Genomic DNA, 27,463 nt, shown 5'->3' on the forward strand with positions numbered 1-27,463 from the left:
ATTGTGCCGTCACGCCCAATCAGACAAACGAATCCCCTGATCCACTCCATCTGGACGAAGTATTTCGATTCTCTTTTGTCATAGATAACAGTGGTGCGTGAAAAGGTTCGAAACTTGGGATACATATCCTCAGACACAAGGCTGAAGAGGGGGAGAATAAATCGCCTCACTGGTATGGCTGAATACCATCCTCAACGCAGTCCCCGGGCAGTAGCAGATCTTGCACAACAAAGCAGCAATGAACCAAATCCACAGCACGACCAGTACAGTCCGATTGAACCACCAGTGCAGGAAAATGAGGATGAGACGCTGAAGCTTGGATATATCAATGACGATGCAAGCCACCGACAGACGGAGATAGATGCCCATGCAGAGGGCGAGCCATCAAGGACGGATTCGGAGTTGACCAGGCACGATACCGTCGCGACGACCAGGACCACCACTCCTGGTGGCCGCCAGCCTAGCCTGACAAACACGGTGTCCCGCGTGCCCACAGCGACGAAACCGCCCTCGTTCTCCCTGGCGCACGAGATCCTCTTCATCGCCGTCATCAGCTCGGCACAGTTGCTCACACAGTCGGCGCTCGCACAGTCCATCGCCCCCCTGCACGTCATCGGCCACACCTTCAACACCACAAACCCGGGCCAGCTGTCGTGGCTCGCGGCTGGCTACTCGCTGACCGTGGGGACGTTCATCCTCCCCGCGGGCCGCTGGGGCGATCTGTATGGGCACAAGCGCCTCTTCGTGATCGGCTACTTCTGGTTCGCCGTTTGGTCACTGGTGGCCGGCTTCGCGGCCTTCTCGCGCTCGCTGATCTTCTTCGCCTTCTGTCGCGGCATGCAAGGAATCGGTCCCGCCATCCTGCTACCCAACGGCGTCGCCGTGCTAGCCCGCACCTACCCGCCCGGCAAGCGGAAGAACATGGCGCTCAGCATCTTCGGGGCCACCGCTCCCGTAGGCTTCGTCGTCGGCGCCACCTTCTCCGGCGTCTTCGCCCAGTTCGTCTGGTGGCCCTGGGCGTACTGGGTCTTGGCTATGGTGCTGACCCTGGTCGGGGTGCTGGTAATCTTTGTCGTACCGCCCATGCCGGTCACGGGCCCGTCGGCCACCGTCCATGAGCTGGACGTCACGGGCACCATGCTCGGCGTGCTGGGCCTGATTTTCTTCAACTTTGCCTGGAACGAAGGTCCCGCCGCAGGATGGGGCAAGGTCTATGTCTATGTCCTGCTGATCATCGGCGTGGTGCTGCTCGTCGCGTTCTTCTGGTTTGAGAAGAACCGGGCCACGTTCCCATTGCTGCCCATGTCGTCGTTCACCATGGACACGAACCTCGTCTTCGGGTGCGAAGCACTGGGCTGGGCTTCGTTTGGAGTATGGGTGTTTTATCTATGGTTAGTTTTCCCTTCCTTTTCTTTTCTTGAGAAGGGTCTACCTTGTATTTGTGCCCGCTCTCCGCTAAACTCTCTCAGGCAATTTCTCGAGCTCGAAAGAAGCCAATCCATTCTGCTCTCAGCCGCCCAGCTCGTGCCCACGGCATTGTCCGGTTGCATGGCGGCCATTACTACCGGGCTTCTGATCGCCAAAATGCAGCCAGGTTGGATCATGCTCATCAGCATCAGTGCCTTTCTGACCGGGATGATCCTGCTCGCCACTATGCCGGTGGACCAAACTTACTGTAAGTCGCCTTCCTCCCGAGGAATCAGTTTGAAAGATTGCCCTCAGAAATCTGTCTCGAAGATCTTCTCCCACACCCATGCGGATGCATTCGGCCACGCTGACACAGAAGCTAGGGGCGCAAACTTTCGTCGCTGCCGTTATCACGCCCTGGGGCATGGACATGTCGTTCCCGTCCGGCAATATCGTGTTGTCTGACCACATGCCGCCCGAGCATCAGGGACTCGCGGCGTCCCTCATCAACACCGTCATCAATTATAGTATCTCAATCGGATTGGGCATGGCTGGGACGGTTGAGGTACATGTGAACTCGGGTGGCCGCAACCCGCTGCAGGGCTACCGGGGAGCTTGGTATTTGGCCATCGGATTCGACGGACTGGGCATTTTCTGCGCCGTGTGTCTGATTCTTTCTTGGAGAGCGCGAATCAAGGGGAAAGAAAAGGACAACAATCAGAAGGAGGTGGATTTGGCGTAATCTAGTGTTTGTGGTTTTCAATTGTTTAGATGTCAAACAGCTCCATCCAAGTTCTCGGCCAGCCGCAGCTTTGTCCAGTCCCACATGCCGTCACCAGGACGGGCGTCTTTCGGAGACCTCGGCCTTATAGGTGATCCAGGAGGGTAGTCGGAGCCCTTGTGTCCTTACCGAACCAGGACTGTGAGCTCCCGTCGTGACCGCCACCTCCACGTTTGAACTGAGCAGAAGAAACGTAGAGTGATTCGCCTCCAGTTCCTCCATATGTTGATTGGGCGTCCCAGGGTTACTTCGTTTTCCCATTTTCAGGCCAGACACGGACTGGGTCGAGCCCATCACATTGGCCAGACTTTCCAGGGCAAACTGTCCGCGTTTTTCCTGCAGGCACCGTCTTCAATCTGACAATGCTCATTCCGAATCCGAAGGCGGGCCAGCATCCGCGTCGTCCGCCTCATCAGGATGGGCATCGGTGTTCCGGAGACCTTCGTTCAGAACATATTCCTCCTGGATGAGCATGCCACGAAGCCCTTCTGTTCTGGGGGTGCAGATCTCAGCAGGTTTTCTGCCATGTTTGTCTTTGACTCTGGGATCGCCGCCGGCATCGATCAACATTTTTGCCATTGCCTGTCCAAGTTCGACCTCTCGCTCGTTGGCGTACTTGACTGCGCAATGTATGGGAGTCTCTTGTTCCCTCCGGTTCAAGGGGTCGCACTCGAGAAATTCAATATCGAGTAGTTCGTCCATAACGTCATCTGAAAATTTGTCAATTGAAACGCCATGCGGCATGTAGGCTTGTCGAACATACAAGCTCCATAACTTGCGCATACGTGTAACAGGTGATTTCCCATAGTGTCTGTGGTAGAGTTGAAGAAGTCTGCTATTTGTTCCGCGCTTTTGTCCTTTTTCATGTCATTGAGCACTTCGTGGAATAGTTCGACATTGTCTCTCCGACATGCTTCGAGTATCTGTTCTTTGGGGGTCGCTCCCTGCCAAGTGTGTCAATTGAGAGGGGCGGAATGCCAGAGGCAACCTGCTCACATCAACGTGCTCAGCCATGATGGCTGCCTAAAAGCTGTGCAAACGTCGCTGAGCACGAAAACAGAGGATCGTTGTGTACAGAGCTGGGTAGGACGCCGCTTCCGTTTAGCTACAGGCGTATTTGATGCGGAAGGGCACGGGACGGGTCGATGGGAGAAGACGTGGAGACCGCTGGCTGTGAAGAGGACGAAGGATTGACGAGACAGAAGGAATGGAACAGGCGCAGCGGCAGAATGAGGTCTATCTAGTGAATTGCGGTGGACCAAGGGGCTTTTCAAACACTTCGACCCAGGCATCCCGCCAACCCCTCGACGAAGCCGGCGCCTCATGAAGCAAAAATGCCGAGAACCCCTCAGCCTCCGCTTTCTTTTTGCTGTGTTTGTAAGTTTTGTCATGCCTTACCTGCGATCTCAAATGTCTACAGATTGACACAAGAGAGGTGAGAATCGCTCTTTGAAGAATAATCGGTGTTGAAGATCCTCTACCATGGCTCCTACATGTAAGCAATGCGTCTATTGCTAGAAGCTCTTCGTTGACAAAGACATAATAAGTTTGCCCATATTGCTACAACTGCCTCACGATCGCGCGGGCGGCTTCAAGCGACCAGTATCCTGAAGGCCGCAATGCCTTTGCTTGTAGGACATGCCCGTACCAATTCATCCTTGACGAGCAGTACTATGAGCGCACATACATGAAGAAGAAAGAGAAGGACGACATTCTGGGAGAGGAGCAGTCTGATCTGCCAATCAACGAAGGTACTATTCGTCCCTGTCAGAATGAGGGATAGAGAAGCGTAGTGCTAATGTTCTTTACCTCCTAGTTCCTGGAGGATGTCCAAATGAGAAATGCGACTCCAAAAAAGCCTACTTTTACCAGTTGCAGACACGAAGTGCAGATGAACCGCCAACCTCTTTCTTCAAGGTATGCCGTGTGGCGATCTCAAGTCTTTTCTTCGAATACTGATGAGGTGCAGTGTATTGAATGTGGAAAACAATGGAGAGAATACTAATCCACCATACAACCCAAACGTATCCTGCCGGAAGCCGACTGCAATATTCCACCTGTCCGAACAACAAGTGTAGAGTCACTGATTCAGCCCAGTGTCCTTGGCAAAGAGGAAGAAGCATTACACAAGGTCAAGGGCAAATTTTGCCGCCTGGCAGAGAATATCTTGCACAAGAGCGGTTTCCTTGTCAAGGCTGAGATGCCGACAAGAGCGAATCAATGCCACAACCAGGCATAGAGACTGATTGAGGGGCGAACGGTCAGAGCCAGGACTTGCAAATCACCGTGTATGGTCAGCTGCAGCCTTGCTCTATATACACTGCAACTGCTAGTACCTCATCGTCTGGGCGGCGGGGGACGAGCCAGTGTCCTAGCGTGAAGTCGAAGGCGACTAGGCATAAATTCGTGGGGCCAACCGGAAAGCCTACAGGGAAAAGCAAATAGCAAGATGAGTCAGTGCTATTGATACTGCACAGGAATCCTGGGTGGCATGGGTGCGCATAAGTGTTTGGACCCAAGTCAGATGGAGCTGATTCCTCTTAACTCCGGAGGGAGTGCTTGCCATCGAAGGACAAGGAACTCAGCCGTCACACATAGAAGAGCCTGACTCTCAGAAAATTTGCCAGAAGACGATCATTTTGTAGAGTCATCGGGTAACCTTGACGGCAAACTTCATCCAGAACTTGGTGGCCGGTGGATAATAGCAAGATGGTTGCCACAGATATGCCAGCCTTGGGGAGAATTTTCGACCAGATTGTAGTATTCCAATTGGCGGATGCTAGTCTGAGGCGACTCTGGCACCCTGCAGGATCTCCCGAGTCGCTAGCACATGCCGAAGCTTTCTGATGCCCTTCACCAATCATGGAAGATGCAGCCAGTGGGCTGACGGAGAAAGAGCCTGAGATGAGGAATGGGAGTTCGCGCTGTAGTGGGGCTTGGGCCGCAAAAGACTGTGCCTGGTGGTGAACAAGACGGTTCAGCGCGGGTTTTTTGAGTCACTGCCACCACCAGCATAGTTCAAAATGCCAAGCACGGTCCCTCGTCCGCCAGCCTACAAAATCTTCCGCACACTCTCTCGCCGACTTTGATTCTCTCCCTTCTTCGTCGCTCAGTGAGTTCTTCACCCTGCCCCTACACTTTCCATCGCCCAGGACTAATAAGTCGACAGCACCTCTACGCAAGCCGTGGTACCTGAGCATTCACTTCGAATTCTTCTAGTATCTGCCACAGAACTACAAGACTTCTTTCAAAACAACACAAAACCTCCAATCCGTCACCATGGGGTAAGCACAAATCTGCCAAACCCTCCCTGCGCTCGACTTTTCTCGTCGAAGCCATCCTCAACTCGATATCAATGATCATCGCTGACATGAGTGTTGTCTGTTCACAGTAAGGAAAAGACTCATATCAACGTCGTCGTCATCGGACACGTCGACTCTGGCAAGTCCACCACCACCGGTAAGAGGAGGCCCAAATGACCGCAGCCATACAAAAAATACTCACATCCAGGCAGGTCACTTGATTTACAAGTGCGGCGGTATTGACAAGCGTACCATCGAGAAGTTCGAGAAGGTATGTTGTCTTCCTTTTGGACACTCTCTTCCGTTTGCCCTCGTTTTTGGACTGTTGTGCCACAATCGCTATCAAAAAAAATTTGGTGGGGGAGGGGTACCGTTGTCACCACGTGACATGCCACATGATTATCACAAGCCAGAGCTGAAGCTGACAACTTACCAACAGGAAGCCGCTGAACTCGGCAAGGGTTCCTTCAAGTATGCCTGGGTTTTGGACAAGCTCAAGGCCGAACGTGAACGTGGTATCACCATCGATATCGCTCTCTGGAAGTTCGAGACCCCCAAGTACTATGTCACCGTCATCGACGCCCCCGGTCACCGTGACTTCATCAAGAACATGATCACTGGTACTTCCCAGGCTGATTGTGCCATTCTCATCATCGCCGCCGGTACCGGTGAGTTCGAAGCTGGTATCTCCAAGGATGGCCAGACTCGTGAGCACGCTCTGCTCGCCTACACCCTGGGTGTCAAGCAGCTCATCGTCGCCATCAACAAGATGGACACCACCAAGTGGTCCGAGGATCGTTTCAACGAAATCATCAAGGAGACTTCCAACTTCATCAAGAAGGTCGGCTTCAACCCCAAGTCTGTCCCCTTCGTGCCCATCTCCGGCTTCAACGGCGACAACATGATCGACGTCTCCTCCAACTGCCCCTGGTACAAGGGCTGGGAGAAGGAGTCCAAGGCTGGCAAGGCTACCGGCAAGACCCTTCTCGAGGCGATCGACGCCATCGATCCCCCCTCTCGTCCCACCGACAAGCCTCTCCGTCTGCCTCTCCAGGATGTGTACAAGATCTCTGGTATTGGCACAGTGCCCGTCGGTCGTGTTGAGACTGGTACTATCAAGGCCGGTATGGTCGTCACCTTTGCTCCTGCCAACGTTACCACTGAAGTCAAGTCCGTCGAAATGCACCACGAACAACTCGCTGAGGGTGTTCCCGGTGACAACGTCGGCTTCAACGTCAAGAACGTCTCCGTCAAGGAGGTTCGTCGTGGCAACGTTTGCGGTGACTCCAAGAACGACCCCCCTAAGGGTGCGGACTCCTTCAACGCTCAGGTCATCGTTCTCAACCACCCTGGCCAAGTCGGCGCTGGTTACGCTCCCGTCTTGGATTGCCACACCGCCCACATTGCCTGCAAGTTCGCCGAGCTCCTCGAGAAGATCGATCGTCGTACCGGCAAGTCCATGGAAAACAACCCCAAGTTCATCAAGTCTGGTGATGCTGCCATCGTGAAGATGGTTCCCAGCAAGCCCATGTGCGTTGAGGCATTCACCGACTACCCACCTCTTGGTCGTTTCGCCGTCCGTGACATGCGTCAGACCGTCGCTGTCGGTGTCATCAGTAAGTTCCTGCTCCTTTCAGTATCATTGCTTGGGATCTGTACTAACCATTTGCAGAATCCGTCCAGAAGACCGAGAAGGGTGGTGGCAAGGTCACCAAGGCTGCTGTCAAGGCTGGCAAGAAATAGACGTCTTGCACAGGAATTAATTCAATCCATCTCACAGTGGCATTGTTTCTTGTGGCGGAGGTTGTGGAAGATTCACCTTCAGGAGCGGGCTTTCATTCCACGGTTCATCGATTGCGGGATTTCAAATCTACTCCTGACCCTGGAGATTTCATGGTTTCCGCACGGTTGATTCTTGCCATCGACGGTCTTGTCTTTTCCCAGCGATTCCTTCATACAACACCAATATGTACTTGCTACGTTTCGGGGTACTACTGGCTTACGAAAAAGAGCATGGTCATTTGACACAAATCGGGCTGTGCTTGTGAAATGATAGAATGATTTCATGTCTATTCAGGGCTATGCAGCTAGCTCTAAGTCAATCAAAGGATATGAATGCCGAACCAAATTCCCATCAAGTCCGTCAATCATTTCGTTATGCTCGTGTATCCGTAAAATTCCATGTTGTTGTCTAGGTGCTGTCGTCGTTTGCCTCATCATCGCAAGTAGCTATTTGACTGCTATCTTCATGGCACGTAAAACTCTTTCCACCCAGGTCCCATCTCTTAATCCGGTCTACCCTGCTCCATGGCCATCTTGATCACCAGGAAGTATAGCCGCCATCCACAATCTGCAGCCTATATTAGCAGGACTTTCACTAGCGTTCTGCATAACTTACCACATCACTTCCATTCAAATACTACAGCACGAAACGAAGTTAGCTTGGACCAAGCTTGTCGAGGCAGAGTAACAACATTTCTTCCTGGAAAAAGACGAGGCGTTTCGAGGAAAGGGCGGAACTCACACTGCTCGCTTCACTGGCCATCCAAACGATCGTGCCCCTCAACTCGTGCGGTTCGGCCATCCTTCCCATCGGAATGTCTTTCTCCCAGCTGCCCACGAGCTCTTTCCCTTCATTTTCCAGCAACCCCTTTATCAGATCCGTCTTCATGTAACCTGGGCTAAGACTATTGACTCTGATACCTCTCGGGCCCCATTCTGTCGCCAGCGACTTGGAGAGCATCTGCACGGCGCCTTTGGAGGCGTTATATGCGGCTTGTTTTTGAGGGCGGACACAGATCGTTGCAGACATCGACGCAATCAAGATTATAGAGCCATGGATGTTGTGCTGGAGCATGTGCTTGCCAGCTTCACGGGCGAAAAGCCACGAGCCGCTGTGAGGATTCCTCAGTTAGCGCCACGTACTTCTTGTGACCATGGGATAACTTGCTCAATGTTGATGTCCATCATCTTTCGCCAGCGGGCGTATTCATAATTCTCAGCCTCGACGTTATCTACAATTCCAGCCGCGGTGACAAGAACATCGACTTTCCCAAAGTCCTCCACAATCTTTGCCCATGTTGTCTTCACATCTGACTCGATCGTGGCGTTGCACTCATAGGCACGAAGTTCTGGGACTGGGTCATGTGGGTACGCATCTCGTACTTGAGAGGTTATCGAGGCGATAGATGATTCGCAATCCTTCAACGACAGGTCAATGCAAGCTCCTTTGGCACCGGAGAGAGCAAAGGCGGTGAGGAACTCTTTTCCCAATCCTCGGGCAGATCCAGTCACAACACATGTTTTGTTTTCAAGGGAGAAGGAAGGGAGGGTCTTCAGGTTTCGGCGAGGGGATATGAACATGCTAGATGGAGTCTTGAGTCGAGGAGACCAAGAAAGAGAGGTAAAGAGAGGGCGCAACGTCCGTGGAGGAACCATTTTCGAAGATGTCACAAGCTCGAAGAAGAACAATCTTTGTATCTCTGTATTTTTCTCAATATCCTGGACGCCTCGTTGTACTTATTGACTCTCATACTCGGGGGCCTCGCGATATGTAACTCGCACAAAGCTAATCATGCCGACTGCGGGGAGAGCTCCGTGTGGTGTTTGGGCTGGACGAGTATAAGAGCTTCGGGCCATGTTGCGCCGACACATGGGACAATAAAGAAAGCAGACTTTCTAGAGGAGCAGTGAGTCGCACTTCTTTACTTGGTCAAAGTGGTCAAAGGGCAGAAGCTGGTCCCAGGTTTGGTCAATGCGCTGTTACTATTACCGCAAAGCTGCGGGGGACTCCGGCTTGACCGATCAAAGCTGAAACTTCGCAACCCACCAATTCGGCAAGATGCACACTGGTGACCCATGTTGAAGCCTTACTAGCCCCCCTTCTTTTCGTATCTGCAAGCCTAATGCACAACGCCCAGGTAAGTTTTGGGGGCCGTTATGATGGTGCCAGCCAATTGTGCGTTGCAAAAGGATTGTGCGGTACGCGCGCCAGCAAAGGAAGCAATCCTAATTAAAAGGAGCCGCATGACTTGCTGGCACTTTGATTTAGTCACCAGCCCTCCGCTTCAGGTCGGTTGACTGTGAGAACCGGATAACTGTGCTCAGGCACCCGCTGCGAGAGTGGTCGCTCAACGTCGTCCACGATGTCGTCCTCAATGCTCGACGTGAGGAATGACCGTCGGTCCAGGTCGAAATCCCCCGGTGGCCGCGACAGAGATCGATCGAGATCGCGCTCACGCGACGTCCGAGACCGGGACGAGTTCGATGAGTACAGCAGCAGCAAACGATCGAGCAGGAAGTACACCGACCCACAGGACGAGCCGGAGCAAGACCGTGGGTACAAGGACAGACGGTCTAGCAGGAAATATTACGAAGAGGAGGAAGAAGAGACAGACCGCCGCAATAGCAGTAAAAGAAGTTCGAAAAAATACGCGGACGAGAGCGACGAGGAAGACAAATATCGCTCGTACAGGTCAAGCAAAGACCCTCGAGTACAGGATATAGCAGCCTCGGACGACGACAGGAGATATGAACGAAAGAAAAAGTCTGACAGTGACTCGGATCGACGCAGAGACAAGCGAGAGAAGTCCGGTAGTGGTAGGAGGAAAGACGACGACTCACCAGAGGAGAGCGACTCAGACGCACGTCGTCGATACAGAGACAAAGATCCGAATTACCAAAACGGACATGGGGCATATGGTTATCCGCCGGGGTCCTACGGTGAGATCCGGCCCGAAGCAGCTCGCCATATGAGCTATACTCCCAATGATCCTCGCTACGCGCCACCAGGAGCATATAATGGTGCCGGCTCTATGCCTACTGGACAGCGGGCAAGTCCCTACGGTGGTCCTGGCGGTCCCCAGTACGCCAATCCCGAGCAGTTCAAATATGCAGACCCAAGCGAAGTTGCCTCACGAAGACCGGAATACGAACGATCTCGGCCATCAGACTACGAAAGGACACGCACCAGAGATACCAGGGACAGTGACAACGACTACAGGAGCAGCAAGTATGAGACACGCACCCCAACGGATAAGAAACACGAGGACAGATATGAGACCCGAGAACCCCAAAACAAGGATTACCATGATGACTATGACAGGTACGGGAAGAGCGATCGGAAACGTGATAAGGACAAATATGGTTCCTCCTCAGAAGAAGTGACCAAGAGAATGTCAACTCTGGCGGTCGGAGGAGCGGCGCTGGGTGCTGCAACGCTGGGTGTGGCGCAGTACAGCTCTCATGGCGGTAACAAACCTCCTCCTTCACCATTGCTCGAAGCTTACAAAGGGACGTATCAATCTATTTCACCTATGCCCTCAGCATTGGTTCTCGCAAACCACAAAGGCGACTCAGATTTGTCTGACCTCGAGCTTGATCGATCTGATGACGACGGGGAGCAGGACGCAAAGCTGAAGCGAAAGATCCGCGAGCTCGAGAAGGAAAAGGAAAAGTACACGAAAGGACATGACAGAGGTGCCAGTCTCTCTGAACCGACCCGTGAAGTCCGCCCACGTCGGCTATCAAAGCTCGACACCAACTTGGACGTTGAGGTCCGTGAACCTGGCAGTGCCAACCGCGACCGCTCACCATCGAGGGGCATCCTGTCGCCTGGAGGAGGCAGCGGGAGAAGGAAGACCGTCTCGTTCTACGACCCCACTGAAGATGCCAAACGTATCGCCGCTGCTCTGGCAGGCACACGTTCTCCACCAGATCCACGACCGCTCGTACAAATCTTGCCACGGCTTTCCACGGACGACCTTCTGGCACTTCGAGCGGAGTACAAGAATCACGCCAAGGTGAGCGGCCAAGGTATCAACATGGCCAAGCACATCAAAATGCGTATTCCGGGTAATCTGGGGAAAGCATGTTATGCGACCGCCCTCGGTCGATGGGAAAGCGAGGCATATTGGGCAAACTCATGGTACCAAGGCGGTGCTTCTCGGCGAGAATTGTTGATTGAGAGTCTGATGGGCCGCTCCAATAGCGACATCCGTGAGATCAAGAACTGCTTCAAGGACAAGAAATACAGCGACGACCTCGAGAAATGTATCCGCACAGAGCTCAAAGCCGACAAGTTCCGAGTTGCTATCTTGCTGGCACTCGAGGAGAGACGAATGCCGGAATCATCGCCTCTGGACCTCAGGCTCATCAAGGAAGATGTGGTGTCTTTGGCGGAAGCCTTGGAGTCAAAGGGTGGAGAGACGGATATGATCAAGATCATCGTCCTGCGGAGCGATGCTCACCTACGCGAAGTCCTCCGCTTGTTCGAACGGACGTACGGCGTCAACTTTGCGAGACAGATGATCTCCAAGTCGAGGAATTTGGTTGGCGAGACACTGGCGCATATCCTGAACGGTGCATTGAATCGCCCCATGCGTGACGCGCTGCTGTTACACCAAGCCATCAGTGAGACGGCGCCGGGCAAAGAACGGACGGAGTTGTTGATCTCCAGACTTGTCAGAATGCACTGGGAGCCCAAGCACTTGGAAAGGGTGAAGGCCGTGTATAAAGAGCGGTATGGGCGCAGTGTGGAAGAGGAGGTCAAGAGGGAGGTCTGGGGACAGATGAAGACAGTGGAGGGACGTTTCTGTGCCGACTTCTGTATTGAATTGGTTAGAAGCAGTTCACTATAGGACCCAAGGACAAGAGAGGAGAGAGACGAAAGGGAGATCCAAGCCATCGAGTAGATGTAAGAGATGAATCATCAAATATATTAAGACTCCGAACGCAACAACACAACAGGGTCGGCATGAACAGGGAATGAAGATATATCTTGTCAAGAAAATATATTGTCTTTGTGCCGTCGAGGTATTCCAGGCGTGTCACGGGGTGTGTTTGCTCTTGTATAGTACATATGTAGATCTCGGCGCAGCTGCTCCGCTCCGAGTCGGTCCAATGCAAGATCCGGGCCCGAAGATCGATCTGGCAATCTGCCGCATGCTCGTCATCGATATCGGCCCAGAACTTTTTACCAGGCAGATGTCTTTTCTATCGCGTGCCCTGACTTCCTGACCCCTATCGCCATGGTCGTTGCTAGGCCAGCCATTTCCTCATGACAATAGCAGCAAGGCGCATCTGCGCCCAGTGCTTCCATCACCTCTCTCTTCCTCGACCCGAGGCCCGTCGCCTGCCCTCGTGGCGGATTTCCCCACAGCAGCCTCTACGATCATTCTCGCAGACCCGTCTCGTCTACGCCTTCGCACCCCCGACTCCTGCCTCGCTGGGCAAAGCTGTGCCGGCCAAGCAATACAAGAGGACGAGAAAATGGGCACGCAGGTTTGCATACTTGTTCCTGGGCGGCACCGTCGTGTACGTGGTGGACAAGAGATTCTACGCATCCAGTCTCGCGAGAAGTTTCCGCACTTTCTCCGTGGGGTTGATTGCTGCCCTGGACTACAAGATCAACTTTCGCGAGGATCCGTGGTTTGCCAATGACATTACCGAAGTGCACGCGCGCAATGCGACGAGACTGTTCAATCTCTTGCGGACGAATGGCGGGCTGTACCTCAAGATCGGGCAGGCGATTGCCATGCAGACGGCGATCTTGCCTCCAGAATTTCAGAAAATGTTCTCCAAGATGTTTGACGATGCACCGCAGAATAGCTGGGAGGACGTGCGGCGAGTCATCATGGAGGATTTTGGTGGTCGGACGCCTGAGGAGGTGTTTGGGATCTCCTTCGACGGAGATCCTGATGCCGGTGTGATGGAGAGAAAAGCCCGGGCTAGTGCGAGCGTGGCACAAGTACACTGGGCAAGACTGAAGGACGGGCGAGAAGTCGCCATCAAGATACAGAAGCGGGAGATTGCTCAGCAGGTCGGATGGGATCTGTGGGCGTTCAAGGTGGTGACCCGGATATATACGTGGTGGTTCGACCTGCCCCTCTACTCGCTTGTTCCTTATATCACCGAAAGACTACTCCTGGAGTGTGATTTCCAGAACGAGGCGAATAATTCCAAGGAGATGGCCAGACTCATCGCGGGTGAACCCCGTTTACGGGATAGAGTCTACATCCCCAAGATTTACGACGACCTCACCACCAAGCGAGTCATGACGGCTGAATGGGTTGAGGGCGTGCGATTGTGGGATAAGGAGGCCATTACTCGACCCTGGCAGGGAGGCTGGCGAACCGGCAGTCCAGGCTGTCACGGCACTCCGCTTGATCCGCCTCAAATTCCCATGACTACTCTGCAAGAAAAAGCCCGCTCGTACAACGAAGAACTCAAACCGGATAGGACGTGGTGGAAGGGCCCGAACGGTAAAGGTGGTCTCGGTCTGGATCTCACAGAAGTCATGACGACCATGGTCGACCTCTTCTCTGCGCAGATGTTTCTCTGGGGGAAAGTGCACTGTGACCCTCATCCAGGCAACATCTTCATCCGACGGCTGCCCAACGGCCATTCTGAACTTGTCCTGATCGACCATGGCCTCTACATCAACATGTCCCCCTCGTTTCGACATCAGTATTCCCTGTTCTGGAAATCCTTGATGATATTCGACAACAAGACCCTCAAGGAGGTCGTCAGCCAATGGGGGATCAACAACGCCGAGATCTTTGCGTCGGCCGCCTTGATGCGTCCTTACGAAGGGGGGGACCGCACGGTGGCCACTCGGCTGAAGGGCATATCAGAACAAGAGAAGAAAAAGCGCCAATATGAGCTGCAACAAGCCATGCGCAAGGGTATCAAAGAGATTCTGGCCGATGAAACCAAATGGCCTCGGGAATTAATCTTCATCGGTCGGAACATGCGTATCGTTCAAGGCAACAATCAGTATCTGGGCAGTCCCGTCAACCGCATCAAAATCACCGGCAACTGGGCCTCAAGGGCACTGGCCGAGGATCAACAGCTGACTTTTGCGGAGAGGTGGAAGTTTTTCGGGAGTCATTTGATGTTCAAGTTGGTCTTGTGGGCATCCGATGCATATTTCTGGTGGTCGAAGCTCAAGCAGGCGCTGGGGAGAGGGAAGGGCATGGACGATGATGTGGACCAACTCATGAGGGGCATGGCGAAGGACTATGGGATCGAGATGAACCACAGCGTGTTTGAAGGCTGACATGCATTTTCAGGGCCGTTTTCATGTATTGATATCTGTTCTTGGGGCTACATAGATAAAGGATAGATAGAAAGAAGTCCCCTCCGCCGATGAACAGTTCAACCTCCGTTAGTGATATGTGTGTTGTGTCCTCCAGGATGGTGGGAATGAAGGAGGATTTTATGATCCTCGGCTTTGCTGAGTTGTTGAAATTCGAGCAAGGAAATCAACTCGTCAACCGCTCCAAATCGGTCAACTACTTACTGTACACAATACCGTCCAGCCCACCACAACTCCCCTACGCACTGGGCGTTCTACTCTACTCGTACAATATATATGTCTCAAATCCATGTTGGCAGGAGTCCGCCGCTAACAGGCTTCGTCTGAAATGGCTTTCTGGGGAGCGTCCACACAGCATGGTTGGAGATGTCACCCTTGCAGGGGTCTCGACCGATCTAGAGATCTGGGTCATGGTGTGCGATCTCATCTCCTCGCACTTACACTTGTGGGTGCTTGTTAGTCGAGAAAGGAGACTGACAGATAGATCATGGTCCAGATCCTCGATTGCGGCTGAGCGACTGGGGGCAACGTGTGGGCGACGTTCCAAGAATTTTGGTGTCCACCAGCCGGGTCCAGAACTGTGGCGCTCGGCTATTGGGAGCTGGTGCAAGGAGGGTGTCTTGACGCGATGGACGAAAAGATTAAATCTCTGGTTCATGCCTGAACTCAGATCGACCTTTCCATTGACACCGTTCGGTGTGCGATCGGTTCACCTCAGAACTCGATCATGTCCAGATGTTCGCACTGGATCGTCCCGCTGCAAGCCCCGGCCCGTCGCCTCCTTGTATGACCCCATCCAACTCCTCGCTCCCTTGAGGGAAGATGTTGCCACGGGGCTGGAAAGGAAGTGTCCTCCTCTTCAGCATCTACTGCACCGCCGTCCTGGCCGTCAATCTCAGCGTCTTGATATGGGCCGCAAAATCCAGAACGGGCGTGGCCGACGACGGGACGGTCATCCTCCGCGACGGCACGGACGCCGGCCATTGTTCCAGCATTGACGCCCTCAACAAGTGGGCGCATTTGGTGATCAACGTGCTCAGCACCGTCTTGTTGAACGGGAGCAGCTATTGCATGCAAGCGCTGTCGGCGCCCACGCGATCAGATATCAATTCAGCCCATGCCGCGGGGAGGTGGCTCGATATTGGCGTGCTGAGCATCCGCAATCTCAGATGGATTTCGCGAAGACGACTTTTCCTGTGGTCGTTGCTCGGCCTGTCGTCGCTGCCTTTACATCTCTTGTAGGTGTTGCATCCGCCGTCCATGCCCTCTCCCTGCTCACACTCAGAATGGCTGATTCTCCCCAGCTACAACTCTGCCGTCTTCGTCTCCACCTCCTCCAACAACTATGCCGTCTTCTCTGTCGACCACACTTTCCTTGAGTCCAACAATACAGGCATCTTTGGATATGTCGATGTGTCCTATATCCTACGTAGTGGCGTCCGGCCTGCTGGAGTCTTGGACGTACCCTCCAAGACCATACCTGACATTGCCAGCCAGCTACACAACGAAGCCAACTCGAACAAACTCGTCAATTTAACCACGGAGCAGTGTCGGAGGGAATACATCAAGACGTTCCAATCAGTTTATCGCAACGTCCTTCTTGTCTCCGACTCCAATGCCGATGCCAATGTCGTCGACGGCAATGCCACCGAAGTGGTGCCCTTTGTCCGTGCCGAATTCGTCTCGGATTTCACGTGTGGAGGAACTCAAGCCTTTGCCTGGACTTGTTGTAAGTTGTCTTGCAGCTCAAAGATGTGCTTCGCAGAGCTTCCCTATCCCTGCATGCGATCAAACATTTATTTACATATCCTAACGAAGATCGGTAGCTATGGACGGAACAGCTATTGGACCTCAGGATTCATGCGACCTGCCTTGCGACGAACCCGACGTCTTCAAGCAGACATTGTCCAACTCCACCTGGGCACCGTTGGGCGCGCCAGTCCAGTATTGCCTCGCCCAACCGACGCAGAAACAGTGTAGTCTGCGGTTCAGCCTCGACATTGCGATCCTGGTCGTGGTGTTGAACTTTGTCAAATTGGTCATGATGGGATTGACCGCCCTGGTTGCGTTCGACGGAAGCGATGCTCCTCTTCTGACCATGGGCGATGCCGTTGCCAGCTTCTTGGATGATCCGGACAGTGTCTCCAAGGGGATGTCTCTACTCAGTGCGTCGAAGATCAAGAAGCTCGGACGGGCCTCGTTGCAGGATCCTCAAGCAAGCCAGCGAACCGTTGTGTATGCCGGAGAAGTACGGCAACGGTGGTCGAAAGCCGTCAGCATGCGGCGATGGGCGATATGCTTGCTTCTCTATGTCGGCGGCTTGTCTGCTGCCGCAGGTTTTCTCGGCCGTGGGATCGCAGCAATGGTCGGATCGAAGTCTCTCTCATCGTTATGGTCGATCGGGCCCGGTACCGTGTCAGGACGCACGCTGATACAAAACAACGCTATCGTGCAAGCTGGCAAAACCGCGCTCATGGCAAGCGTCGTTCTCGCCAACATCCCCCAACTGATCCTCTCGCTGTTATACTTCACCTACAACGGCCTGTTCACGTGCATGCTCCTCGCCAGCGAATGGAACTCATACTCGGTGCGCCGGAAAGGCCTGCGCATCTCCTCATCGGAGCGCAAAGGGCAACAGCGGTCCAAATACTTCCTGCAACTCCCCTACCGTTTCGGTGTTCCGCTGACCATGGCCAGCCTGTTGCTCCACTGGCTGGCGTCACAGAGCATTTTTATCGTCAACTTCTCCATGCTCGATTACACTGGCACTCCAATCCCCTCGCTGCCCGGTACGGTCGGCCATCTTGTGACTTGTGGATATTCGCCTATCTCCATCATTTTTACAATATGCTTGGGCGTGCTTCTGATAGTGGTGCTGCTGGGGTTCGGATTCGGGGCGAGATTCCGCACGGGCATGCCGATTGCTGGGAGTTGCAGTCTGGCCATCGCAGCGGCTTGTCACTCTCTTGAACCTGCCCCGGGGGTGGTTGATAGCAGCGGGAAAATGCCGGCATCGACGTCGACACCCGTGCCGATATCACAGCAATCGCTCATGTGGGGGGAAATACCGGGTTATTATCACAGCCATGACCATGGCGCGTCAAGCGTGCGAGAGTCTCTAACAAGTCGAGAAAAATCCGCCCCTGTGCCGCAGGTGACGAGCATCAGGGAGAGTGCCAATTCGAAGGCGGAGGACGAGTCGGATTCAGAAGCGAATTGGGATGCGTCGCTTCTGCCCGGAAATCAGTCCTACTCGACCGTCGCTAAGGCGGGCGTCATCGAGAATGCCACGTCCGGACAAAACCTTGCTTCACGACGAAGTTCGACCGCAACGCGTAGGACGGCGATAGATAAAGAAGAAGAAGAAGAAGAAGAAGAAGAAGAAGAAGAAGACGGCACAGATACATACTTACTGGCGCGATTGGGCTCACGACGCGATGATAGCGGCCACAGCGGGGAAGCCGTTTGTGGCGGTGACGACCACCACGACCACGAAGACGACACAACACACCCAACCACGGCCACTGGCGCTTCGCAAAGCGCGAATCAAAGCAACAACAATATCCCTCAATGCGAACCGGTTTCAGTTCCACCGTCCAGTGGGTTGGGACATTGCGGCTTCTCGGCCAACGACGTGACGGACCCGGTTCCAGGACGGACTTATGCTTGAGCGACCCCAAGTTCGTATCCGTATCACAATAATATACACGCATGTCCGTTCCGTGGCTTGATTACCGTATGCTCCCTAGAGACCCTTTCTTTCGGTCAAGGTTCAAGAGTGGTTAGTTGGTAGCTTGTCTGCCTGCCTGTCTTCTTGCGTGCGTTCTGTACGTGCGTTTGCTCGGATTGCGGTGCGGTGCGGTGCGGCACTGCCTTATTTTATACACAACACGAACACAATACCGTACGGAGTCCGTATCTCGTAGGGACAGGATATTCTCTCCTAGGGAGTCTTAAGAAGAGGCAAGGAACGCTTTGGTAGAAGTTCACTCACTCACTCCCTCACTCACCTCCCTGGCAAATCTTTGACGGAGATATATATATATGTATTATATATACCCCGACCTGTGCTACGTCCCTTACCATTTTCGTTCAGGAAAGGGAGCCAGGCCGCTTTAATCACTTGGACACCTTGGCCCCTCTGGCAAGTATCGGCGTCGATCATTAATTCGCGCTCCTAGATATAGAGCCTCTTAACGCGTCGAAACAAGAAATCAGGCTCTTCGTTCTCGCACCCTCAAAACATTTAGGGGAGCGGCCACGGCGGAGGTTAATAACGAAGTCACTAGATCAGCATCCACGTTATAAAGCGCTATCACATACGTGGGGGGACCTAACCGACCTACTGTATAACTTCTTCTCATCGGAGATTCCCAGTGGCCGATCATAATAAAAGCCTTTACGCTGCCCTTATTGTAATGGGAAGAGTCAGTCAGGTCACGTGCCTGTACATTGTACAGGGAGGCAATGGTGGCTCCTGATTGGCCAGATGAAGTGGAGAGCATTTTCTTCTCTTTCAATAGTTATTTATTTAGACAGTGGAAGAGAGACAGATTGACAATCAAGCATTTTTTCCTATCTATCTTGTTTCGGCGGAGTTGTGGTGTGTTGTATGTGTCCCTACCGCCGCAGAGAGAGGCATCGCCTCTGGCCATGAAGCCTCGCCCCAGTTCATTATCGCTATACGAGACGAGCAGAACGAAAAGGCCATTTAGGTCGATGTAAAGTACATCTACTCCCATCGAACCATAATGAAATACCTCGGAAACTTAGGGTTTATACCTCAGTTTTCTAATGGGTTTAATTTTATCTCGGAGCGGCAAAACTGATACTCCGTGTTTTCACTCTGCCTCGATCCTAACCCACCGAAAGCCAGTTCGGGTCCCAAGGGAAACCCCCTTGGCCATCATAAAACGCCAGAAGCATCAACGCCCTATCTGCGAGACATCCGCTCCGCGCTCGAAGAGCAGCTGCACCACCTTCTCGTGACCACGTAATGATGCTGCACAGAGCGCATTGCCAAACCGCTCGCTTCTCCGAGACAGCCCCCTCATCATGAGACCCTCCATGAACCATATGAACTCGCCATATCTCCTGCTTTGACCAAGGAGTTCAGACGTAACCCTGGATTTCAGGTTATTTCCACCTGCTCGCTGGAAGTGCGTCTTGAGAGTGGTGAGTTAGGCCATTGAGGACATTCATGGTGCGTTTTAGATGTGAAGAAAAAAATATGCAATTCACATCATGATATTGGCCGAGACGTCGAGTTTGTCACATATCTCCATCCGGAATGACCGACGCAACTGAAACATGGAGTGTTTTGTGCGCTGATGTTGGTGGTGATTGGCGCCAGACATCATCGGTAAGCGTTGGGGTCGGTGGGTGGCTGAGGACACCTGGCGTTGAACAATGCCTCGCAACGCGCACTGTGCTTCATGTTTGCCGTGGTTCCCATGATATTCTCAAACGCCTCTTCGTCCGAAGATTTACCTGAGCCATTGGCCTCACCGTTAGGGCTGACATAGCCGGTGCCGTCTTTCGGATTATAGTGATGAAACAGTTCTGGGTTGATAGAGATACAGTATAGATTTTTCTGTTGACATTGTTTCATCATGGCCACATCGAACGCCTCCTCCTGGCCGCGGCCAAGGACTTTCAGAATATTCCGGGCTCCTCGGCGGTTGATTCCGTATCCAAATGTACACACTGTTTGTACTGCCTGCTGTACGGCGCGGTGGCCTTCCTGAATATTAACGAGGTATTTCTTCGTCCATCCAGCGTAGAGGTCATTCGCCATAAGCGACGGATCGCGATACTGAAGTCTCTCGGTATCGGGATGCGTAACTTCACCACAATGACCTAGCCATAACACGTCCCAAGCATTTCCGAAGGGACTAGGGTCGGAGACTGGCGTACCAGTGAAATTTCGGACATTGTCAGAGACCAGCCTCATCTGTTCGTGGATAGCGGTGTCCCAGTCGAGGTCGTCCTCGATGATGAAGGCACTTGAGAGGCCAGAGGCGACCACATATTTTATCATGTCAAGGTGGGCTAACCATGCCTTCGCCGAGCCATGGGAGGGTTTCCGTATACCGGCCGGACCGAGCGCCTCAAAGGCCGAGACGAGGTCATCTGAATTGTGGGGCTGTTCGGGAATGGTAACTTGTAGGTTGGTGTGAGAAGCCGCTGCTAGCAACCCGCGACTTCGCCAGCTTGGCTTGATGGAGACGGCGAGGATTTTTTCAAACTATAATCATAAATGAGCGAAGGTTGGGATGAGTATATATTGCTTACACCTAGCGTCGAGTTCGCCGCAGTATCTCGAGGTGATAGATTGCCAGGTATCGAGGATGAAGTGCAGTGTCTTGGTGCGAGTGTCGATACTAGGAAAATCAAGAGAATAGCGATGGCGATCTTTTGGTAAAGGGGTTTGGTATTTTGCAACAAGTTTAAAAAGCCCAACCGGGCCATACTTCATCTCATTCGCGTCGGAGGGTGTTAGGGCATCCCAAATTGACGTGGAAGAATTCGAGGCGAATATTTATCTTTCGTAGGCGTCTAAACAAAGGGGACCACAGGCAAGACTTCGCAGCGAATCGAAAGCAGCATCGTTTTTCATGCGGAGTTTAGATCTGAATCAAGGGAGTGCGGGAACCGCTTGCGGGACGGGCCTCACTCAGCCTAGTGACTGCATTTCTTCACTGCTGGGCTTGTGTCTGGCCGCTGGGGCCTGCGGACTGTGCCTTATGGAGGTATCGGAAGAGCAGAAAGACAAAGTCACTGCAGCATCACCGGGACGAGACGTACGCTATGTATGTCCATGACCCGGCTTCTTTGCAAGGATATGCCCCCGGTGCGCATACACACTCCGATCTGATTTCGTATAAGCTTCCCGTAGAGCTACCACTCCATGGTTCCACTCCGCTCAACTAAGTGGCCCTGTAAGACCAGAGGTCTTCAGAGGCTACGCGAATAAATCTTCAAATCCTTCATGGTAATGATTGCGTATTGAAGGATCGGGTCTGGCTTTTCCTGTGAGGGGCGAGGCCGCTCGAGGGGTGTTATATACACGAGTCATGAATCAACCTCCCAAGTTGATCCAAACGCGACACCAAGGAGAAAGAGGATAAGGCATACTGTCTACAGGGGATTCTCGGAGTTGCTATACCTCTTCTCTACGGCGAAGAAGAAGAGCAGGCGTTTGAGCGGCTTCAGCGAGAGATCAGTGAGTCTTCAAGGAGCAGTGCAGGTAGGGAAATGGACAACTGGATTCGAGAGGAATGTTGCGATCCTGCAAATTTCAAGATTGGTGGCAATGTGCGAAGCTCTGGCGCAAAGAGCCCCTGCTCGCAGTTTGCCCAGACGTTACGACATTGTCCATGCCGAAACTGCTGGACTGTCTGCTTGGAGCAATTGTTGAACGAGGTTGACATTCACGACTTTCTGCGGCGGGAATGGCGCACGTTGAAGCACTCACTCACGTGCCTCTACTTACCGATGGTATCTCTCAACGGAACGAAATCCTTTGCGTCAACTTTGGTCGCTCGCGTTCCCTCTTCCACCAGCGCCGCATATCACAGTACCACATTATTTGGCCATGTCTCTCAGTTCTACCCGCACAGGCTCCAAACGGTATCGCATTGCGCCGCTTTTTCTCATCCCTTGCTTACAAAGTCTCAATGGAGACGGCCGATGTGAATCGCAAAAGGTATTGGGGCTATTGTGGACGCGTAGCAGTCGCCGTGCCCTATTGTGCTAGAGGCATTAGCTGGGCGCCGCCAGGTCAACGCGCCCAGATCGCTCTCTGATTATTACCAAGACCGTACGGGTACTAAGCATACAGCAATAAAATCATCTCACAGAGCCCGAGAACGATGATAAACACGTGATACTTTTGCACAGCATGTCATGGAAAGCTATTTCTCCGATTGAGGCGAAACCTCTCCAACGATCCGACCGTAGATCGGCGTAATCAGATTCAGCGCGAGCAGCTTGACGATGACTTCGGATTCACTACCATTCCCTCCAACTCCGGCACACTACGATTAATCTCATCCAAGAGCTCGGCGACGTCCTTATAACCGTCCTTCCCAGTCTTGAGTGGGTCAGACTCGCAGGCAGGCTTGGCCTCCCACTCCTGCTCGTCTCCATTATGTCGCTTTCCAGAGACCTCGCTGACCTTGACGAGTACCGGGACGATACCACCTGGTGGTAGACAAAGCGCACTATGGCCCACGACTCGCAACGTCGCCTCGATCGTCTCACTGTGGCTCGTTATGCTGATGTACGTATTTTCGTCGTGCGCGAAGACATCGTCGAGTAACGCTCGAACACGTCTATCTTGGCGTCGAAGTGACTCGCGGCGAGTAGGAGAGTGCAGCTCATCGTTCTCTGTGAAAGAGTCTTCGATCCCGAAGTTAGGAAAGTTGGCCTGAATATATGATTTAGTGGGCCGGAAGTCGCAGGATTGGATGCCGTATCTTTCACGGAGGAATTCTTTAACCACAGGACGGAAGGTCTGAGAAGGTGGCAGAGGTAGGCCGGAGAAGGTGAGCTGGGCGGTTTGCATCGCCCGGGTGAGTGGACTGCTGTAATAGGTCTGGTCGAGATCAAGTTCTGCCAGAATTTCGATACGGTTTTGGCTTGGTGTCTGCCGAGAGGGGTTAGGTGGGCATCGAGATAAGTTATGCTTGGGACGTTAGGATCTCGGTCGAAGGCCCCATAGTAGCTCTGGATGAGAACAAAACCTGTCAGTGACAAGAACAGAACGAAGCGATCCTCGGTGGCAGAGGATTAGGTTTCGATCTCGGAATCGGGATGAAGGGAGACTACAAGACTTACATCCCACGCAGCATCGCCATAAAACATTATGCCAACATTGTGATACCCTTGGCCGTGTCTCCCGAGGTAGAGGAGTCGATATGTCACTTCTTTCGGAGCTCTCTGATTCATGACTTTCAATTTATGGGTAAATCGTTGCCATTGAGTAAGAAGTTTGCCATTATCCGGCCACAACTTGTCGGTGTCATACCTTTGCTCTATTAGGTCGAAACCCTCTTCCGTCTGCCGCGGTGGAGATTGTCAGGTAGCGTGCCCAGCATTTGCGTAGAGAGATGGCATATACGGCAGATGAATTCTGCTTGAAATTGACATCTTGACTAAGGAATCCGACCACAGTACTGTAATCGTAGTGCCACTCCTGGCTCTTTTCCACTTCAATCCTGGTCTCAGCCGTGGAAGCCTCGGAAGGTGACAAGGACTTGATCAACGAAGCTCCAGTCTCGCTCATGATGAAGTTGAGTAAGGCAAAGCCAACGCAAACGAAGAGGACGAAAACAAAGTTTCAGGATCTGCACTCCCGCATCAATCTAGCGAGGGACGACGGGTCCCCATCATACTAGCTATCATCTGACTGCGCATCTCTTGCTTGGGTCTGGCTTTGGCTCGCTGAATTTTGTTCATTCTGAATGGCACATGTGTTCTCGGAAGGGAATGGCTAGCTTGTCTCGCAGCTTTATTATGAAACACGGGAGAAAGCGACAACCACCAGCAAGTACAGTGAATGAAATATAAGGTTTGTTGTGTTTTGACTTGCAATGTGGCCATGCACGCACGATACCAACGTCGAGCAGGGCTCGGGTCGTGCGGGGTTACAATATATATATATATATATATACGCCCCGAGATGTGCTTTATCCCTTCCCCCTTTCGTTCAGGACAGGGGACGAGGCCGCTTTAATGGGGCATGTGACAGAGCATCGAGGAGCCCCGGCAGAGTACGGGGGAGCGCGCCCGAGCACTGGACAAGCCGTAGGGAGTTTGTCTGAGGCCCGTTCTCAGAAGCCAGTTCGGGCTCAGCGCCCCGTTGAGCCTCGACTATGAGGCTCTACCAAAATACTCAGCCGTGCTCTGTTGTGGCCCAGGCCAGCGGAGGATCCCACAACATGGCCCCAGAGTTCCCTGTTTTTGTTTTACGTCGTCCCGAAGGGCCAACTTCCGGACTCCCAGCTCGTTTATTGTTATCAGCAGAAATTCTGTATGGAGTACTCGGCACTCCCCAGGCAACAGCTGCAACCCAAGGCTATCCGAAGATGGAGACTTCTCGATTTGTTGTAACGTGGGGTTTAAAACGAGGCAGCCAATCTACTAGCCCTCTGACTAGCACAGACCCGTCGCCTACCTGGGCTCAATCACCAGCTTTCGTGAGCACTCGAGGACGCTAAAAGAGCAGTGCTCTTTTTCGCCTCAGCCTCGCTTCGTCATTTCCTTGAGGCGACCTATTTACTCGGTAGTGTCACAAGAGTCTACCTTGCACCAAGACAGTTCTGAATCACGAAGAGTTGTGATGACTAAGCGGGCTCTCAGCCTCACGTGATGCTGGTAACAATGCCAAGCTCCTCTCCTGGACCTCGTCCTCCACCAAAAGTCCCCTCGCGCCCCTTGTGCATATGGGATGCTAAGAAGTTGACATGATTCTTTATCATGGTCTTTTACTGCGGCCGTTTGCTGTCGATAAAGTCGGCGGCGGAGGATGAGAGTAACCTCGTTCTATTCATCCGACATCAACGTGCCGCTGAAAGTTTTCGCCAACAGCTTTGGGCTCAAAAAGAGTCGATCGCGGCCTTGGTCAAATGCCATCTGAATCTGCGCAGTGACGATGGCTGCGTAGTTCTCTCACCTGAGTCCTGGATCCAAGGCGGCTTTAACATCTGTGTTCTTGTCGATGTGACAGTTGCTGGTAGCACCACAAGATTCGTTTTTCGTTGTCCCATGCCTCACAAGCTAGCTGAAAGCCGGTACCCTGGGACTATTGACGAGAGAGTTGCTTGCGAAGTCGCGGCCTATGTGTACCTGCAAGAGCACTGTATTGATGTTCGAACACCAATCCTCTATGCTTTCGGTTTTGTCGATGGGAGTCAGGTTCGTTTTCCAAGCCGCACACAACAATTCCCTACCTTGCTGAGCTGATCGTTGTCCATCCTCGCTACCTAGTTTACCCACATTCGGCAAGCAGCCTTTAATGTGCGCCTCTCTCGAAACCTTTGGCGATGGGTGCATCGTATCCTAGACCTCCCTCTCCTCTCGAAGTACACTCGAAACACAGCTGCACCGACCGTCGACACGGCCTACATGCTCCTTGAATATATAAGTCCTGAGACAGGCAAAATGCTCTCCTTGACATGGGATCGATATAAGGATAATGCTAACCGAACTGCCCGTCTGTTCCAAGGCATGTCGCGTATCATGCTTTCCCTTGCACGACTCCCACAGACGTCTATTGGGTCTTTCCGGTTCAATCCAGGTAATTATACCATCACTCTCACAAACCGGCTTCTAATGTGCGCCATGATGATGTTCGAGAACAACGGTACCCCACGGACGATTCAGCCTGACCAAATGTATCAGAACACGGACACCTTTGTTTCGGATATGCTTACGCTACACGACAACCACTTGCTTCATGACCCTCACGCTGTCCGGGATGAAGACGATGCCCGCGAACGAATGGCAATCAGGACATTACTTCGAGCTGTGTCGCACCAATTTATTAATCGCAACCGGCGAAATGGTCCTTTCCTCCTACAGCTCACCGACTTGCATCAGAGTAATGTCTTCGTAGACGATGATTGGAATGTCACTTGCATGCTTGATCTTGAGTGGATCTGTGCGCTCCCATCGGAGATGCTGTCCGTACCGTACTGGCTCACAGATTGCAGCATTGATAACATTATCGATGACCGTTACAATCAATTCGACGAGGCACGACAAGTCTTCTTGGGAATAATGGACGAGGAGGCTAAAATTGTACCGCAGAAGCATGACATTCGAGTCGTGGAAATGATGAGAGATACTTGGTTATCCAAAGGAGTGTGGTTCTGGGCTTGTATAAGATCTCTCAATGCCTGGCCCTTCATCTTTGAGGACCACATTCTTCCGAGATTCTCTGCCAGCAAAGAATTGGTAGTCATTCTAAAGCAGGCATCGACCCTATGGCAAGTGGGGATCGAACAAATTGTGAAGACCAAAGTTGCAGATGAAGAACGGTAGCAAAAAGAGCTCCAGAATCTATTACTCCAAGATGAGGAGCACTAAAATGGACTAACTCTAGGACCTTCTCGAAGGGCCGGGGCAGAAGACTCGCAGCGTACCTTCCGTGCACGAATAATAGTCCCGACCCATCTGCCTTCCAACCCAACTATACCTAAGCATGCATGCTTGGGCGGGTAATCAACTTGCTCTACTCGGTACTGAGTACTTATTTCCTGGAAACACCGAAGATTTCCCGTGCCACATGAAAATTAGATATACATGCGCAGGGAAAGGTAGACCGCACCAAGTTTGATTTCTTGATTCCAGTACATTGGTATGTAGCTAAGTAGCTAGGGCTGAGACAAGGGCTAGGCCCTGTCAGTAGCCTCACCGCAGCAGGAGGAGGTTCTGCTCCCGATGAAATGTTTGGATATAAAGTTGCAACATGTCCGCATCTGGAACAAGTTCTCTTGCTTCCACAGCTCCTATCCAGCTTCGAGACCACCGACACAACATAATTTGACACAATTTCCATAAAGCAGTAGCTGCGATATATTCTGGGTATGTTAGATCATCAACGATAAGATAAGAGAACAGCACCCAACGCCGTGAAAACCGATCATTACTCTCGCGCCTTGCCATCGATGGCTGTCCAGTGGTAGTAGTAGTGAGAAGTCCAACGCCCTAGCTTCCGGCCAAGTCGCAAAACGCACAGGTCGCTTTCTCGGACAAACGTCTCCGAGTCCAGGGTGGTGAATCGAGGTATACAACTCAAATTGGCGCAATGTACCGTTCATAAGAACAAACAAGCCAGCGACAATCCGACGATGGGTAACAAAATCTTCT

General features: G+C 52.6%; 9 protein-coding genes across 9 annotated transcripts; 6 read left to right on the forward strand and 3 right to left on the reverse strand.

Moving 5' to 3' along the window:
* Positions 1–174: 174 nt before the first annotated feature.
* On the forward strand, positions 175–2,149 carry AYL99_08336 (hypothetical protein; the record flags this gene model as incomplete). The annotated part of the gene is made up of 3 exons (XM_018839844.1): positions 175–1,391; positions 1,470–1,675; positions 1,791–2,149. 3 exons carry the CDS (start codon positions 175–177, stop codon positions 2,147–2,149), a joined length of 1,782 nt encoding a protein of 593 aa, XP_018690965.1.
* A 405-nt stretch (positions 2,150–2,554) lies between these two features.
* On the reverse strand, positions 2,555–3,202 carry AYL99_08337 (hypothetical protein; the record flags this gene model as incomplete). Its single annotated transcript, XM_018839845.1, has 3 exons — positions 2,555–2,898; positions 2,952–3,132; positions 3,185–3,202. The coding sequence occupies 3 exons, from the start codon at positions 3,200–3,202 to the stop codon at positions 2,555–2,557; spliced, it is 543 nt and encodes a 180-aa protein (XP_018690966.1).
* Positions 3,203–3,670: 468 nt separating this feature from the next.
* AYL99_08338 (elongation factor 1-alpha) lies at positions 3,671–7,233 on the forward strand (the record flags this gene model as incomplete). The annotated part of the gene is made up of 8 exons (XM_018839846.1): positions 3,671–3,683; positions 3,736–3,939; positions 4,005–4,105; positions 5,408–5,472; positions 5,580–5,647; positions 5,703–5,761; positions 5,930–7,106; positions 7,163–7,233. The coding sequence occupies 8 exons, from the start codon at positions 3,671–3,673 to the stop codon at positions 7,231–7,233; spliced, it is 1,758 nt and encodes a 585-aa protein (XP_018690967.1).
* Positions 7,234–7,775: 542 nt separating this feature from the next.
* On the reverse strand, positions 7,776–8,853 carry AYL99_08339 (hypothetical protein; the record flags this gene model as incomplete). The annotated part of the gene is made up of 4 exons (XM_018839847.1): positions 7,776–7,847; positions 7,889–7,909; positions 8,015–8,384; positions 8,426–8,853. 4 exons carry the CDS (start codon positions 8,851–8,853, stop codon positions 7,776–7,778), a joined length of 891 nt encoding a protein of 296 aa, XP_018690968.1.
* A 782-nt stretch (positions 8,854–9,635) lies between these two features.
* On the forward strand, positions 9,636–12,128 carry AYL99_08340 (hypothetical protein; the record flags this gene model as incomplete). Its single annotated transcript, XM_018839848.1, has 1 exon — positions 9,636–12,128. One exon carries the CDS (start codon positions 9,636–9,638, stop codon positions 12,126–12,128), a length of 2,493 nt encoding a protein of 830 aa, XP_018690969.1.
* Positions 12,129–12,547: 419 nt separating this feature from the next.
* Positions 12,548–14,548, forward strand: AYL99_08341 (hypothetical protein; the record flags this gene model as incomplete). The annotated part of the gene is made up of 1 exon (XM_018839849.1): positions 12,548–14,548. The coding sequence occupies one exon, from the start codon at positions 12,548–12,550 to the stop codon at positions 14,546–14,548; it is 2,001 nt and encodes a 666-aa protein (XP_018690970.1).
* Positions 14,549–15,409: 861 nt separating this feature from the next.
* On the forward strand, positions 15,410–18,257 carry AYL99_08342 (hypothetical protein; the record flags this gene model as incomplete). Its single annotated transcript, XM_018839850.1, has 3 exons — positions 15,410–15,825; positions 15,892–16,316; positions 16,414–18,257. The coding sequence occupies 3 exons, from the start codon at positions 15,410–15,412 to the stop codon at positions 18,255–18,257; spliced, it is 2,685 nt and encodes an 894-aa protein (XP_018690971.1).
* A 1,686-nt stretch (positions 18,258–19,943) lies between these two features.
* Positions 19,944–23,876, reverse strand: AYL99_08343 (hypothetical protein; the record flags this gene model as incomplete). Its single annotated transcript, XM_018839851.1, has 4 exons — positions 19,944–20,834; positions 22,605–23,237; positions 23,429–23,650; positions 23,712–23,876. The coding sequence occupies 4 exons, from the start codon at positions 23,874–23,876 to the stop codon at positions 19,944–19,946; spliced, it is 1,911 nt and encodes a 636-aa protein (XP_018690972.1).
* A 1,193-nt stretch (positions 23,877–25,069) lies between these two features.
* AYL99_08344 (hypothetical protein) lies at positions 25,070–26,635 on the forward strand (the record flags this gene model as incomplete). Its single annotated transcript, XM_018839852.1, has 2 exons — positions 25,070–25,507; positions 25,580–26,635. The coding sequence occupies 2 exons, from the start codon at positions 25,070–25,072 to the stop codon at positions 26,633–26,635; spliced, it is 1,494 nt and encodes a 497-aa protein (XP_018690973.1).
* Positions 26,636–27,463: the final 828 nt, after the last annotated feature.

The sequence above is a fragment of the Fonsecaea erecta genome, assembly GCF_001651985.1.
Source record: "Fonsecaea erecta strain CBS 125763 chromosome Unknown Scaff7, whole genome shotgun sequence".
In the NCBI taxonomy this organism is placed as follows: domain Eukaryota; kingdom Fungi; phylum Ascomycota; class Eurotiomycetes; order Chaetothyriales; family Herpotrichiellaceae; genus Fonsecaea; species Fonsecaea erecta.